Source organism: Malus sylvestris, chromosome 12 (genome assembly GCF_916048215.2).
Source record: "Malus sylvestris chromosome 12, drMalSylv7.2, whole genome shotgun sequence".
NCBI lineage: Eukaryota > Viridiplantae > Streptophyta > Magnoliopsida > Rosales > Rosaceae > Malus > Malus sylvestris.
The window spans coordinates 21062340-21076128 of NC_062271.1; the positions used below are offsets into that span (position 1 = coordinate 21062340).

At 38.8% G+C, this 13789-nt stretch overlaps 2 protein-coding genes and 1 non-coding gene across 3 annotated transcripts; all 3 read left to right on the forward strand.

Moving 5' to 3' along the window:
• The first annotated feature begins 2110 nt into the window (after window positions 1-2110).
• Window positions 2111-5406, forward strand: LOC126592672 (probable serine/threonine-protein kinase PBL11). Its single transcript, XM_050258429.1, has 6 exons — window positions 2111-2641; window positions 3049-3353; window positions 3620-3755; window positions 3883-4025; window positions 4121-4244; window positions 4715-5406. The coding sequence occupies exons 1-6, from the start codon at window positions 2590-2592 to the stop codon at window positions 5134-5136; spliced, it is 1182 nt and encodes a 393-aa protein (XP_050114386.1). The 5' UTR covers window positions 2111-2589; the 3' UTR covers window positions 5137-5406.
• A 2028-nt stretch (window positions 5407-7434) lies between these two features.
• Window positions 7435-8454, forward strand: LOC126592675 (elicitor-responsive protein 1-like). The gene is made up of 4 exons (XM_050258431.1): window positions 7435-7584; window positions 7683-7748; window positions 7931-8075; window positions 8250-8454. Exons 1-4 carry the CDS (start codon window positions 7518-7520, stop codon window positions 8389-8391), a joined length of 420 nt encoding a protein of 139 aa, XP_050114388.1. The 5' UTR covers window positions 7435-7517; the 3' UTR covers window positions 8392-8454.
• A 10-nt stretch (window positions 8455-8464) lies between these two features.
• TRNAK-UUU (transfer RNA lysine (anticodon UUU)) lies at window positions 8465-8537 on the forward strand. Its single transcript has one exon. It is a non-coding gene; the product is annotated as a tRNA-Lys (tRNA).
• Window positions 8538-13789: the final 5252 nt, after the last annotated feature.

Sequence of the window (13789 nt, forward strand, 5' to 3'; positions counted from 1 at the left end):
ATTTTCGCACGTCAGTTTTCCATAAATAAATAAATAAACTCCACCAACAAATTGAAAAATGAGACCCTTATTTAAAGACATGGTCATAAATTAATTAATATAATGTATAAAATAATCAACTAGATTTATCAAATAATTAAATAAATACAGGATGGTGATCTAAATTTGACTACATACACAACACATAAATAATAAATATTAACGAGACAAGGAAATGGTCTTAAATTTGATTAAAAAATGGAGGAGAATATAACAACACCACAAAATACCACACACCGACAAACTCCAATGATTACAACATATTCATTCATCCGCGTGACAAGTTGAAGTACTAGACATGCGGCAACACAATAAATATCATGAACCTGCATCACAGCCATCGTAATATTGTAAGTAATGAGTATCAATTGGCTTATTAATTAAAAAAAAAAACACACTCTTAAATCACGGTGGCGAAAACAATCATATCTACTTTGATGCAGATTTGCTATCCATTGATTTTTTCTCCCCCCTCCTTTCACAATCACTTTCTCCGTGTGATCATCAATTGAGAAAAGAGATAAAACACTTTTTCCGAATAATCTTCACTTGAGAAGAGAGATAGAGACAGAGAGTAGTTAACTAAAATTGACTAACCTTTAGGACTCGTTGGAGATACGTTTTTTAGAAAATACTTATGATCATATAAACTTTTTTTTCTAAAATGATTTTATTAGAAACACGTTGAAATTTTTATTTAAAATCTAGATGTTTCTTAAACAAACACTTGTAAGTACTCTTGTAGAAGTATATGACAAAGGCAATTGAGAAGAGAGATAAAACACTTTTTCCGAATAATCTTCACTTGAGAAGAGAGATAGAGACAGAGAGTAGTTAACTAAAATTGACTAACCTTTAGGACTCGTTGGAGATACTTTTTTTAGAAAATACTTATGATCATATAAACTTTTTTTTCTAAAATGATTTTATTAGAAACACGTTGAAAATTTTATTTAAAATCTAGATGTTTCTTAAACAAACACTTGTAAGTACTCTTGTAGAAGTATATGACAAAGGCATTTCGAAGTTTCAATCACCCAAAAACACCTTTGAATTTTTTGTCATGCCTAATCAAATTTTCTTTTGGTTGCCGAAAAGAGCTTTGGGAGCATGTTTGATATTGTTTCTTTATATACGCTTCTTTTCTCATTAGCACTTATTATGCGAGATTCCCTTTTTATCATAAACCTATTGACATTGTGGCAGTTACAATAACAATGTCAATGGTTTTTTTTCCTTCAATTTTGATTCCATTGACATTGTTACTGTAACTGCCATGTGCTTCTTTGAAAAGCGCTATGAGCTAGAGCACTTACAAGTTACAAGTTTTTAGACAAACTTGGTCATAATTTTTTAGTCATTCGTCAGAATCCTAATAATTACCTTACTCATTTCAGAAGTCTAAACATGCCCCAAGTCTAGTGTGTGTTGTCTTCAGCTAGTTAGACGAGATTTCAAGTTTGACTCGTATTGATGCTATGATGATGTTATGATGAAATTGATACTTGATTGTGATTAATCCCATTATAGTGCCGCAGCTTTATTGACAATGTATTGTCCCATTTTGGCTTATTGTAATAATGGTTTTCAAATTTTACTCCTAGTTTAATTTTAATCGATGAAGTTTTATATTAATTTTTTTAGTCTTCAAATTTAATAATGTGTTGTATCAGTGCTACAATTAACCCTTCCATTTTAAAATATTTTTGTACACATTTTATCATTTGTCATGAAAAAACCAATTCCATAATAATCTTTTTTCCAGAATTGACATTTTAACACTAGAACAATGATTTCTCTCTCTTTTGAAGATATCAGAGTATCTGTACGGACTACCATTTTTGCAAAAAATCATATGAACATTGATTCCAGCTTCTAATTATGTAAGCATTGACTGATTCTCTTCTAAGATGTCGTTCTCAATAAACCCCATCTACTTACAAAAAACGAAATGGAAAAATTAGCACACACAAAAACAAAACCAGAGGATGTTATTATTATCCAATTTTTAAACAGCAATGAATGATTCTGTGGGAGTAAAAAGACGAAGAAACCAAAAAGCAAGTCAACCGCGCGTCTAGGTCTGTGTACTTCCCCGAAGGTCTACATAGGCAACCAAAGAAGCTCCAACAGCCTCATAGCAACTTATCCATTTTTTTCCTCCTCCTCGATTTTTTGTTAAGCTTCTCATCCAAAAAACAAAACCCAAAAAAGTAAAAGGGAACCAACCCAAAAAAGTAAAAGGGGACCAACCCAAAAGCATCAGTGGTCTATGCTATCAGCTACTGCTAGCTATGATCTCTGAAAAGTAAAAAGTTGAGATATTTTTCGTGTCTGAATTGCAGTTGGGTTCTTGGTATTTATGTTTTTTCTGGGGAAAGAGGAAAAAATCTTGCTGGCAGATCGAACCCAGAAACAAAAATCTCAGTCTGCAGGGAAAAGAAGATATTTGCTTATTTTGCTGTTGGGGTTCTTTTGGTTTGGATTTTTAAGGTTTAAGTTGGATTTGAAGACCTTGGTGAGAGAGAGATTTTGGGGAACTTTTGTTTGATGGGGGTTTGCTGGAGCAACAAAATCAAGGCTGAAAGTCCTTTCAATACAGGTATTTTAAATATTTTTCTGGAAACAAAACAAGTCAGTTGTTGATTTTACCTCAGAAATTATTGAACTTTATTCAACTGAATGTCTTCTTTTTGTTTGACCAGATGGGTTTTTTAGTTTTTGTTTTGAGGTAATTTTATATGTTTTTGGTTGATATTTGCTTAATGTATTTTAGTGAGGCAATAATTTCACTGCTTTTATATCAGTTCATCTGCTTTGTTGATGGGGTTTTTGGGACTTTTCAAATTTGATAGAAGTATAGAAATCATGAGTATTTAAAGGTTTTGTTTTGGCGAAATTGTTTTGGTGATGAATGATGAAGGTTTATGAATGTATAGTATGAGTTCACCACTACATTGTGAAGCGAATCTTTGGTGATATATGTCAATCGGGTTGCTTTCTCTGCAGGATTCAATTCGAAAAATGGGAGTGGTTCAAGTAGCAGGGCCTCGTCGACTTCCATGCCCCTGACTCCTCGGAGCGAGGGTGAGATCTTACAGTCCACTACTTTGAAGAGTGTCAGCTTCAGTGAGCTCAAAACCGCCACAAGAAACTTCCGTCCTGACAGTGTGCTTGGAGATGGGGGTTTTGGTTCTGTTTTCAAAGGTTGGATGGATGAAAGTTCGCTTAAAGCGTCCAAGGCCGGGACTGGCATGGTGATCGCTGTGAAGAAACTCAACCAAGATGGATTCCAGGGTCACAAGGAATGGCTGGTAAATCCAATTACCTCGTTTTCATTTTTATGAGTTTTGACAGTGGTCTGATGTATCTTCTTTGTGAATTATATACTTATAACTTCGTGCCTTAATAGTTTATTTCTCTTAAATTTATGAGAATGCAATTTGAAATTATCCGTAACAGATTATTTTTGCTAATGCTTGCAATTCTTGGCTAGATTATAGATTGTCGATTTTGCATTGTTTTCGGAGCATTTCTCAATACCAGAGTGATTAATAGTACTACATTGTTGGACATACAGACAGAAATTAACTATCTTGGTGAGCTGCATCATCCCAATCTTGTGAAACTCATTGGTTATTGCTTAGAGGATGATCACCGGCTCTTGGTTTACGAGTTCATGCCTAAGGGCAGCATGGAAAACCATCTATTCAGGAGTGAGTTCCTTACATCCTGCGGCATTCTTTTTTAACAGTTCTCCTCCCCCCTTTTCTCCTTAGAGAAAGCATATTGCAAGTTGCATATGATACCTTGTTACTGAAGCATTAGCTATTGTTGCAACAGGAAGTTCTCACTTTCAGCCACTTTCTTGGAGCCTCCGAATGAAAATTGCCCTCGGCGCTGCAAAGGGACTTGCCTTTCTCCACAATGCTGAAAGACAAATCATACATCGTGACTTCAAGTCATCGAATATTTTGCTCGACTCGGTTTGTAACTTGATAACCTATTTTCATCAGATTCAAGTATGGTTTGATATGCCAAGTTTCAGGGTCCCCCCACTGACATCTTGTTTTAATTTCAGAACTACAATGCAAAGCTGTCTGATTTCGGGTTAGCCAGGGATGGGCCAACTGGTGACAAGAGCCACGTCTCTACTAGGGTCATTGGAACCCAGGGATATGCTGCTCCGGAGTATTTAGCCACAGGTACTACTTTCATACTTCATCTTCTCTAAGACCCTTTGCCTGTCTGAACCTCTTTGGCTTTTAGAAACCAAGCTCGGGTCGAATGTCATGCTTTAGATGATATTTCAATTTACGGAGCTAATAACTAGCTCTTTTCAAAAGAATTCAAATTTTATACCTCACAAGACAATAGTCTTTCAAATTAAGTTTTTAAGATTACCCTCACAAAATAATGGCCCCTTCAATCATAAAAAGAGAATGTGAGCGGGGTGATTTCATTTAGTTTCTTCCATTAAGTATACCGGTTCACGGCCTTCTCTTATTTTGGTCCCTCAATGCATCAAACGCCTGAAAAATAATCTGTCAAATTACCTTCGCTCGATTGTTGGCCACTGTTGTAATGCGGCTGCGATTGCCAAAGTTAAGGTATTAAGAATTTAATAGAACCAAAGTTCAGTTAGTGCTTATCTAATTGCTGTTTTCCTCGGCAGGTCATCTTACTACCAAGAGTGACATATACAGTTTCGGAGTTGTTCTTCTAGAAATGTTATCTGGACGACGAGCTATAGATAAGAACAGGCCAACTGGAGAACACAATCTGGTGGAATGGGCAAAACCATACTTAAGAAACAAACGCCGAGTTTTTCGTGTCATTGATCCTCGCCTTGAAGGCCAGTACTCAGTCAGTCGTTCCCAAAAGGCTGCCGTCCTTGCACTTCAATGTCTTGCTGTAGATCCCAAGTACAGACCTGACATGAATGAAGTGGTAACTATACTGGAGGAGCTTCAGGACACAAAGGACATTCCAAAAAGTACACAGAAAGAGCACAATGCAACTAGTCAAGGCCTTCCTAACGACGCTCCCAGCGTGACTGCTTATCCCCGGCCTTCCAGAAACCCACTTTTTGCTTGAAGGGAAAGCTTTCGTGTTGCCAGAGTATAGGGAAGGTGTGAAGTGAAGTCTTGAATCTTAATCTTGAGAGTTCAAATTTGTACATACCCAAGAATTGTTCAAGTAGTGTGCAGTGATTGTGTATAATGTCTCTTAGTCTATTGCCTTCCGGCATTTCGCGGTGATTTACTCACAGAATCACCGACGGTGCAGAATTCTGTTCTGGTTACTGAAAAATAGAAATGCAGAAGTGCAACATGTGTATGAGAAGTGTGATTCAGGTTCAGCTCATTCGGGTATTTTCGGTATCTCTCGAAATTATGCGACCTTCATAACATCCTCCATGAATGTCTCATATGGTGTCTCATTCCCAAATGTAACATGTAAGTCGTAAGCTCCCGGTGCATCGGAGATATTATAACTCCGAACAGCGGTTATATAAATTTTTATTCATAATTCAACAAGAATCCATTGTTTACATGGCCTTAAATTAGAACACGTATTAAAGATCCAATTAAAACCCTAGGCGTCTAGAGAAAAACCAAAGGAAAATTCTCTGCCGTCTATCCATGCTTTTAGCTTTGAGGTCGGCGGCAATCTTCTTGAAAATTATTTTTGGTCTCTTTTCTCTCACTTTCCGTTTACTTTATCTGGTGTTGAATTGTCGCCGTGAAACGTTATAGTCACTATGATAATTGTTGTCTTATGGCCCAGGCACATAGTTAACACAAGGTTTTGGATCCAATTATCACCTTCGATAGAGGGTTGAAGCTGGAGGACATGGACGATGTTAAATTGTGTCAAGATCATGTTTAATTGGTACAACACTTTGGGTTTAGCTAGTGCGGTGATATGGCTTTCGGATTTCCAAAGGATATGGAGCGGCAACATGATTCTATCCTTTTATTTTGTTATCGTTGAATAATTTCCAGGAGAGTTTGCTGATTTGATTGCTCTATGTAGGAGAGTGCTTGATTTTAACTTTGGATTTGGTGCGCTACCTCTTTTGGATATCTATGTGAAGGGTGGAGTTGTTTGATTTGCTAGATCTACTTCATTTGGTGTTCTAGATCGTGGTGGTGATTATGTGATGCGAGCGACCCATGACATTGTACTCATTGTCCTAATTTATGTTTTGAGATTTTGTTCTCACATGATTTCCATGTAACATGAAGTTTAACGGTTTTATTGATATGTGTAATCGTTTGGTTCTTGATGAGCTCTTACAAGTGCTTAGAATATACTTGTTGCTTTGCGAGCGATTAGTGATACTTTATTGTAAGATTTGTAGATCTAGTTTGCAAGGACCCATTTGGGTCGAGTTCTTCGTAATTCATATTTGTAATGCTCTTTTATCAATAAATGAAATATCGTACTCTTCTTAAAAAAATAAATCAAACAGTGAAATTATTATTTTTTTAATTAACTTTGTCAAAACTTAAACCATACCAAAGCTAAGTAGAATCTATGATTATTCCCTAATCGTTTGTATAGCTGTTGATTCTTTTTGCAAGTACATGAAATCGCTGTAGCACATCTAACAACGGATAGCTGTTTAACCGGGTTCGACTCCCGGCAGCGGAATTGCCGTTTTGCTTTTTTCAACATTTTTTTTTTATGAAAAAAGAAAATATTAGGAAGATTGGAAACTGTGGGGAATTTAATTTTGACAACATTTATATAAAATTTAAGGCTTAATTATTGTGTCACCCTTTGGAAGTCATTTTGACTCAAATCAAATGGATCAAATGGTTTGGAGTTTTTATAATCCATATTCATTATGCTCATCTCTTAATGGAGGAGTGGGTAAGCATACCCATGGATTACCCAACAAACCCATGAAATTCTAACTAATACAACAAACGACGTATGCTGCTTCTTTTGCTGGTCGATCTCTCTCTCTGAGATTCAGGTCGGGCATCAGTGGGATGGGTCGTGGAGGACGGGGTGTGCGGGAACCGGAGTTGACGGGTGGTGGATAGGATCGCGGAGGGGGAGGTGGCGGAGGTTGGTCGCATAGGGTGGTAGTTCTTTGGGTTCCCTTTTCTTTAAATCACTATCATTGACTTTCATCAATTCCATTTCTTAGTAGACCAGCTAACCGAACCAACATAAAATTAAGTCCCTTGCAAATTTCGTTAAAAATTACCTGCTATCAAATTCTTCTGGTTGGCAATATTAAACAATTAATAAACAGCACCAAATTCAAAAGCAATTATCCCATCGAAGTTTCTGACGTACCAAAACAGATTACAATGCGCAGCCGGAAAAAAGAATTAATTAGTTATTTATATAACACCAATTTGCATGGGACGACCATGACTTATGATTCCATTATCCACAGCTTAAACCATCGATCCAGTTTGAACTTCCCACAAGGAGAGAGAGAGAGAGAGAGAGATATGGCAGGTGGTGTATTGGAGGTCACATTGGTTGAAGCTCAGGGCCTCAAGAACATGGATTTTTTTGGTTTGTTTAATTGCATAATTCCATCATTTCAGTATTGCTTTACCTCAAATCTTTTTCCATGTTTAATTATTGTGTTCATATATTCTTGAAATTTGCAGTAAAGATGAACACGTACGTTGTAATCCAATATGGAAATCAAAAGCATACAAGCAACGTGGCCAAAGGTCAGAATCGTGACTAATATGTAATTCATGACATATTTTATACTCATATTGCTACTAGATAGATTTCATATGTGCCGACCAATCAAGGATAAGGACTATAAATAATTGGCCCGTTCGCATGTTTTTGGTTAATGATCGCAAATGAAATTAATTGGGTTAGTACTATATATATTCAAATGCAGGATCAGGAACGAAACCAATATGGAATGAAAAGTTTACATTCAACGTGGAATATCCTGGAGGCGAAGATCACAAATATATGCTTTGGTTTCGTATCATGGACACCCAAAAGCTCTTGGACCATGATGTAGTTGTCGGTGAATCTAAGTAAAGTCCTATGCATATATCATTGTCACTTTTATTAATTATATTAATTGTCAAACATAAGATTTGAATTCAAAACTTTCTCAAATAAAATAAAGATTAAATGTCGATAGACCAAACGTTGGATATAGTACATGCAACATAACATCTCTATTATACTTGGTGATTGGCATGCAGGGTGTACGTGAAGGATGTGATAGCGTTGGGCACAGAGAGAGGAAAGGCTGAACTTCGATCTGCAAAGTACAGAGTTGTCCTTCGAGACAAGACTTATGCCGGAGAGATCTCTGTTGCTTTAACTTTCACCTTAAATTCATAAGCAAATTGTTCTTCAAAATCCAAATGTTCCCAGTTCGTGAATAAATAATAAATATTGCTTAAATTTTCAATGAGCCGTCTTAGCTCAGCTGGTAGAGCGCGTGGCTTTTAACCACGTGGTCGTGGGTTCGATTCCCACAGACGGCGTTGTGATTTTACTTTTTGGGTTCATTTAAATAGAATAAGAAAATAAGGCCCAATCTATTTGAGGCGACTATAAGGTTGGTCCATTGGGCTAAAAAGAAAGATTATGTTGGCCCCCCGCCCCCCTCTCTCATAAAATTCTTCACTAAATTTAAATGTCGGACAAAATTTAAATTCATTGGTACTTAGGCCATCTCCAAGGCCCTTCAAGAAATTAAGGGTCTGTTTGATACTTTACATGAATCTAACATTTTAAATTCAAAAATAATTTTTAAGTTTTAGACCTTAAAAACTTGTTTGGTAGACTATTTTCAAAAACTGAACTCAAGACTAACTAAAAAATATAGTCTATTATCTAAAAACATAAAAAATGAGTTTTTTGTTGTAAACATTCCTAGAATAAGTGTGATTGTGTAAATCCTAGATTAGATTTGATTCTAGTTATCCTTTCTTATTACAACTTGTATTACTTGGAGGAGAAGGAATATCTTCTCTCCCTTTACTACTATAAATAAAGGCACAATGTAACAGGGATAACAACACATACATTCCACTACAATTCTACAAACACACATCTCTCTCCTCTCTCTCTCTGCCGCCGGCCCTAGTCTCTCTGTCAGATAAAAATAGACTACAACACGTTATCAGCACGCTCCTACCGCTGCGCTTAGGAATCTGACGTTGGAGATTTTTTTTCTGCATCAAACCAGTTCATCCATATCATCACGCAATCAGGTTCTTTCCAAACAACGGTTTTTAACTCGATATTTTGCAAGCCCTGATAGCATGAACATTCACTATGATGCATGACCCAACTTTACGTTTAACGTATTTTAGATTCTACATAAATTGTGTATGCTTCATCACCAAAATTGCTACAATTATGTGAATTTGATATTTGTCATGAACTGAATCTTACATATACATGCATTGAAACTATTATTTGCATATGCATCAACGTAAATATGTGATTCATTAGAATTATACATGCATATAATATAATTGAATTAAAAATAAAAATAAAAATTTGCGATTGGGGAATTAGGATTCTTCGAACCCGTGCCTTTGCATCACGCAAGGCTACAACGCAACCAGGCCCGCAGCCTGCGATGGCTAGCCCATCTTCTTGCAAGGCCTGCAGCCTGCATCCTCATGCTTTCCCGAGCCGAGAGCCCGACGCCCATCGCGTCCCCAGCAAACCAACCCCGACACCTTTCATGGTGTCCATTGGCCACGGCATGGCCTGCAGCCATTGCTTTGAACCTCTGGTTCACGTCGCTGACGACTAGAAGTCATCCCACATTTCAAATTGAACTGAGATTCACCGGAATCTCGTCGGATTTTTTTAAATTCGATTTCAATTTTTTTTTAGGGTTTTATAGTTGTTGATACGTTGAGATTTCCTTATCTCCGTGGTTGTCCACGACAACCGTCACTCACTCTGAGCTCCAACAACCTCGACACGACCACCTGCAGTGGCGCCGTCCACCTTTTTCCGGTTTTCTTCCCCTGCCAAGCACACCCAGCACGGCTGGGATTTTTTTGGACCTTTCCCCGAGCCCTATCCGGCCTCTGTCTCTCAGCCCCATATGAAAAAAAAAACAAATTTTTGCTGGGCTCGCTTGCAGTGGCCCAGCCCGCAAAGACAAAAATTTTTTTTGTTTGTTTATTTCCTGGGCTCACCTGCTGCGGCCCAGACCGAAAAAAAAAAGAATTTTTTTTTTGTTTTTTGGGCCAACTTGAAGTGGCCCGCGCGCGGAAAGAAATTTTTTTTAGGGGGGTGTGCCTGCAGCAGCCCATTCCCTTCTCACCCCGTGGGCCTGCATCCTGCAGCCTACAGCCGGGGGTTCTCGGCCTATATTTTTAGGCCCCGAGATTTTATTATTTAATTTTTTTTAAAATAATTTGGGTTTTCATATTTTCCCCACATCTTAATTTGGCCCGAAGTCTAAATAAATTCATTCAATTATAGTTATACACCTAAAAGTTATATTTCTTGCATATACTTGTTGCATATTTGTTTGCATATATATTTGTGTTTGCCTGCAGGAATATATGAACATGAAGTTCATAATTACTTTGAAACCCGAAGTTTCTTATAAACATGCCTTGTTTGAAAACCTGAAGTTTTCACTTAAACATATCACCCATGAAACCCGAAGTTTTTCATGCGAAATTAAACCAGTACATGTCTATTAGAACCTGTATGTTCTACTCCTATGTGAATGGATTGATTTATTTTGGATATTAAGTTTTTGAATAAATGAAATTATTTTGAATTGATACTTGTTTTTATAAACTTTTATGCATGTGACTGATTCAAATTAATTTTTCATTCTAGGTATGACTAGTGGGAAAGTTAGTTGTCTGGCAGATAGTGCAACCACGCATACTGTTTTGCATGAACGCATCTATTTCACTAACTTCGTACCTAAGAATACACCTCTGACAACCCTCTCAGGCCCATCCAACCTGATCGAAGGATACGGTAAGGCACGTATAATGTTGTCCAATGGTACAATCTTGACCATTGCTGAGGCACTCTATTCTCCACGTTCTGGAAGAACGTTACTAAGTTTCAAGGACATTAGAGATAACCATTACCACGCTGAAACCCACGTAGAAAACAGAGTTGAATTTCTGTGCGTAACTTCCTACAAATATGGCCAGAAGTGTATTCTAGAGAAGATGGAGCGTAACCCGACTGGTCTGTATACTACGACCATACGCCCCATAGAATGCCATTATGTGGCCAGCCCTACCACAGGGACCGCGCACGAAATTACACTTTGGCATGATCGTTTGGGACATCCTAGACGAATAGCGATGCGCCGTATCCTCAAAACTTCACACGGGCATCCACTAACCCGAAGCTTAGGTTCGATCCATGAAATTGCATGTCAAACATGTTCTATGGGAAAGCTTATTACTAAGCCTTCTTATGACAAGATTCGTTCGAATCCTCCCATTTTTCTACAACGGATTCAGGGGGACATTTGTGGACCGATTCAACCTTCATGCGGACCATTTAGATATTTTATGGTTTTGGTTGACGCTTCTACACGTTGGTCACACGTGTGCTTGTTGTCCACAAGGAACGTTGCATTCTCCAAACTGTTAGCTTAGGTTATCAAGCTCAGGGCTCACCACCCTGATTATCCGATCAAATCTATTCGATTGGATAATGTTGGAGAATTCACATCTAAAACTTTTGATGACTATTGCATATCGGTTGGGGTTGAAGTTGAACATCATGTACCCCATGTTCACACCCAGAACGGCCTGGCAGAGGCTTTCATTAAGCATTTACAAATGATTGCTAGATCGTTGGTCATACGTACCAAACTCCCGATCGCTGCTTGGGGCCATGCAATATTGCACGCAGCAAAGTTGGTCCGCCTGAGGCCTGTTGCGACACAACCATTTAGTGTCCTTCAGTTGGTCACCGGATGCGAACCCGACATATCGCATCTACGCGTTTTTGGTTGTGCGGTCTATGTGCCGATCTCGCCGCCCTTACGTATAAAAATGGGGCCTCAGCGAAGGATGGGAATCTATGTCGGATATGATTCTCCTTCGATTATTCGTTACTTATAACCTTTGACAGGCGATCTGTTTACTGCTCGTTTCGCGGATTGTCACTTCTATGAGACAATCTTCCCGTCGTTAAGGGGAGATAAGAACGTCAACGTCCCTAATGAACGACGCGAATTATCGTGGACGACTCCTTCTTTGTCTCATTTAGATCCCCGCACCGCTCAGTCTGAAGCTGAAGTGCATCGCATATTAGATCTCCAGAGCATAGCTCAAAGCATGCCATATGCTTTCACCAATCTAGCGCGCGTGACAAGATCACATATTCTAGCTGCGAATACGCCTGCAAAGATAGATGTACCAAATGTACGACGGACTACCCTCCTGGAAGCCCGGGATGCCAATTCTGGTGATCCACGTACATTAGCGGCTAGCCAATCCTCTGCCCCTACATAAAAGCGTGGCAGACCCCTTGGTTCAAAGGATTCACACCCCCGGAAGAGGAAAACCACGGCACAAGGTCCCGAAGAGCCTACCGTGAATCCGACTATCGCTTACTCATTTTACCCAACTCATGAGGAAATTCTAGATTATGGAAGCGTCCTTGAAGAGACAAATCCTCCTCCCGAGAATCGTGAGATTTCGGTCTATTATGCTAGCTTAGATGATGTGTGGCGTAGAAATGAGATGATTGTCGACGATGCATTAGCATTTGTAGTAGCTACTGAGATCATGTTGAGTGATGACATTGAACCACGTTCCATTGATGAATGTCGACGTAGAGCTGATTGGTCAAACTGGAAACAAGCAATCCAAGTCGAACTTGATTCACTTGCGAAACGTAAGGTGGTTGGACCTGTAGTTCCTACTCCTCCACATGTGAAGCCCGTTGGCTACAAGTGGGTTTTCGTTCGGAAGCGTAATGAGAAGAACGAAATTGTGCGTTACAAAGCTCGTCTTGTAGCACAAGGTTTCTCACAACGCCCCGGGATTGACTATGACGAAACTTACTCACCCGTTATAGATGTGATTACTTTTCGATACCTTGTCAGTTTGGTAGTTTCCGAAAAACTGGATATGCAGCTGATGGACGTAGTAACCGCGTATCTCTATGGGGATCTTGATACGGAAATTTATATGAAAGTTCCCGAAGGACTTACATTGACTGGTTCAAATATTTCCAAACCCCGGAACACGCTCTCAATTCGGCTGAGGCGTTCACTATACGGTTTGAAACAATCCGGAAGAATGTGGTATAACCGTCTGAGTGAGTATTTGACTAATCAGGGATATGTGAACAACAAACTATGCCCTTGTGTGTTCATTAAGAAGTCACATTCCGGATTTACGATTGTTGCAGTATATGTCGATGACATGAATCTCATCGGAACTCCTGAAGAGCTCGCGAGAACTACTTCGCACCTGAAGTCGGAATTTGAGATGAAAGATCTAGGTAAGACTCGATACTGTCTCGGTCTCGAGATAAAGCATTGTTCGGATGGAATCTTAGTACATCAATCGAACTACACCCAGAAGGTGCTGCGTCGTTTTAATGAGGATAAAGCGAAGTCTTCGAGTACACCTATGGTCGTTCGTACGCTAGATGCAAAGCGAGATCCCTTCCGTCCGAAGGAGGATGATGAAGAGATTATGGAACCTGAAGTTCCTTATCTAAATGCGATAGGCGCTTTATTGTACTTAGCTCAATGCACTAGACCCGA

What these genes read in the sequence shown, in the direction of transcription:
- LOC126592672 (XM_050258429.1), top strand. Translation starts at nt 2,590, where the DNA reads ATGGGGGTTTGCTGGAGCAACAAAATCAAGGCTGAAAGTCCTTTCAAT. An exon ending in CGAATATTTTGCTCGACTCG is followed by an intron (nt 4,026 to 4,120) that starts GTTTGTAACTTG and finishes TTTTAATTTCAG; the next exon opens with AACTACAATGCAAAGCTGTC. An exon ending in TCCGGAGTATTTAGCCACAG is followed by an intron (nt 4,245 to 4,714) that starts GTACTACTTTCA and finishes TTTCCTCGGCAG; the next exon opens with GTCATCTTACTACCAAGAGT.
- LOC126592675 (XM_050258431.1), top strand. Translation starts at nt 7,518, where the DNA reads ATGGCAGGTGGTGTATTGGAGGTCACATTGGTTGAAGCTCAGGGCCTC. An exon ending in CAAGAACATGGATTTTTTTG is followed by an intron (nt 7,585 to 7,682) that starts GTTTGTTTAATT and finishes TGAAATTTGCAG; the next exon opens with TAAAGATGAACACGTACGTT. An exon ending in GTAGTTGTCGGTGAATCTAA is followed by an intron (nt 8,076 to 8,249) that starts GTAAAGTCCTAT and finishes ATTGGCATGCAG; the next exon opens with GGTGTACGTGAAGGATGTGA.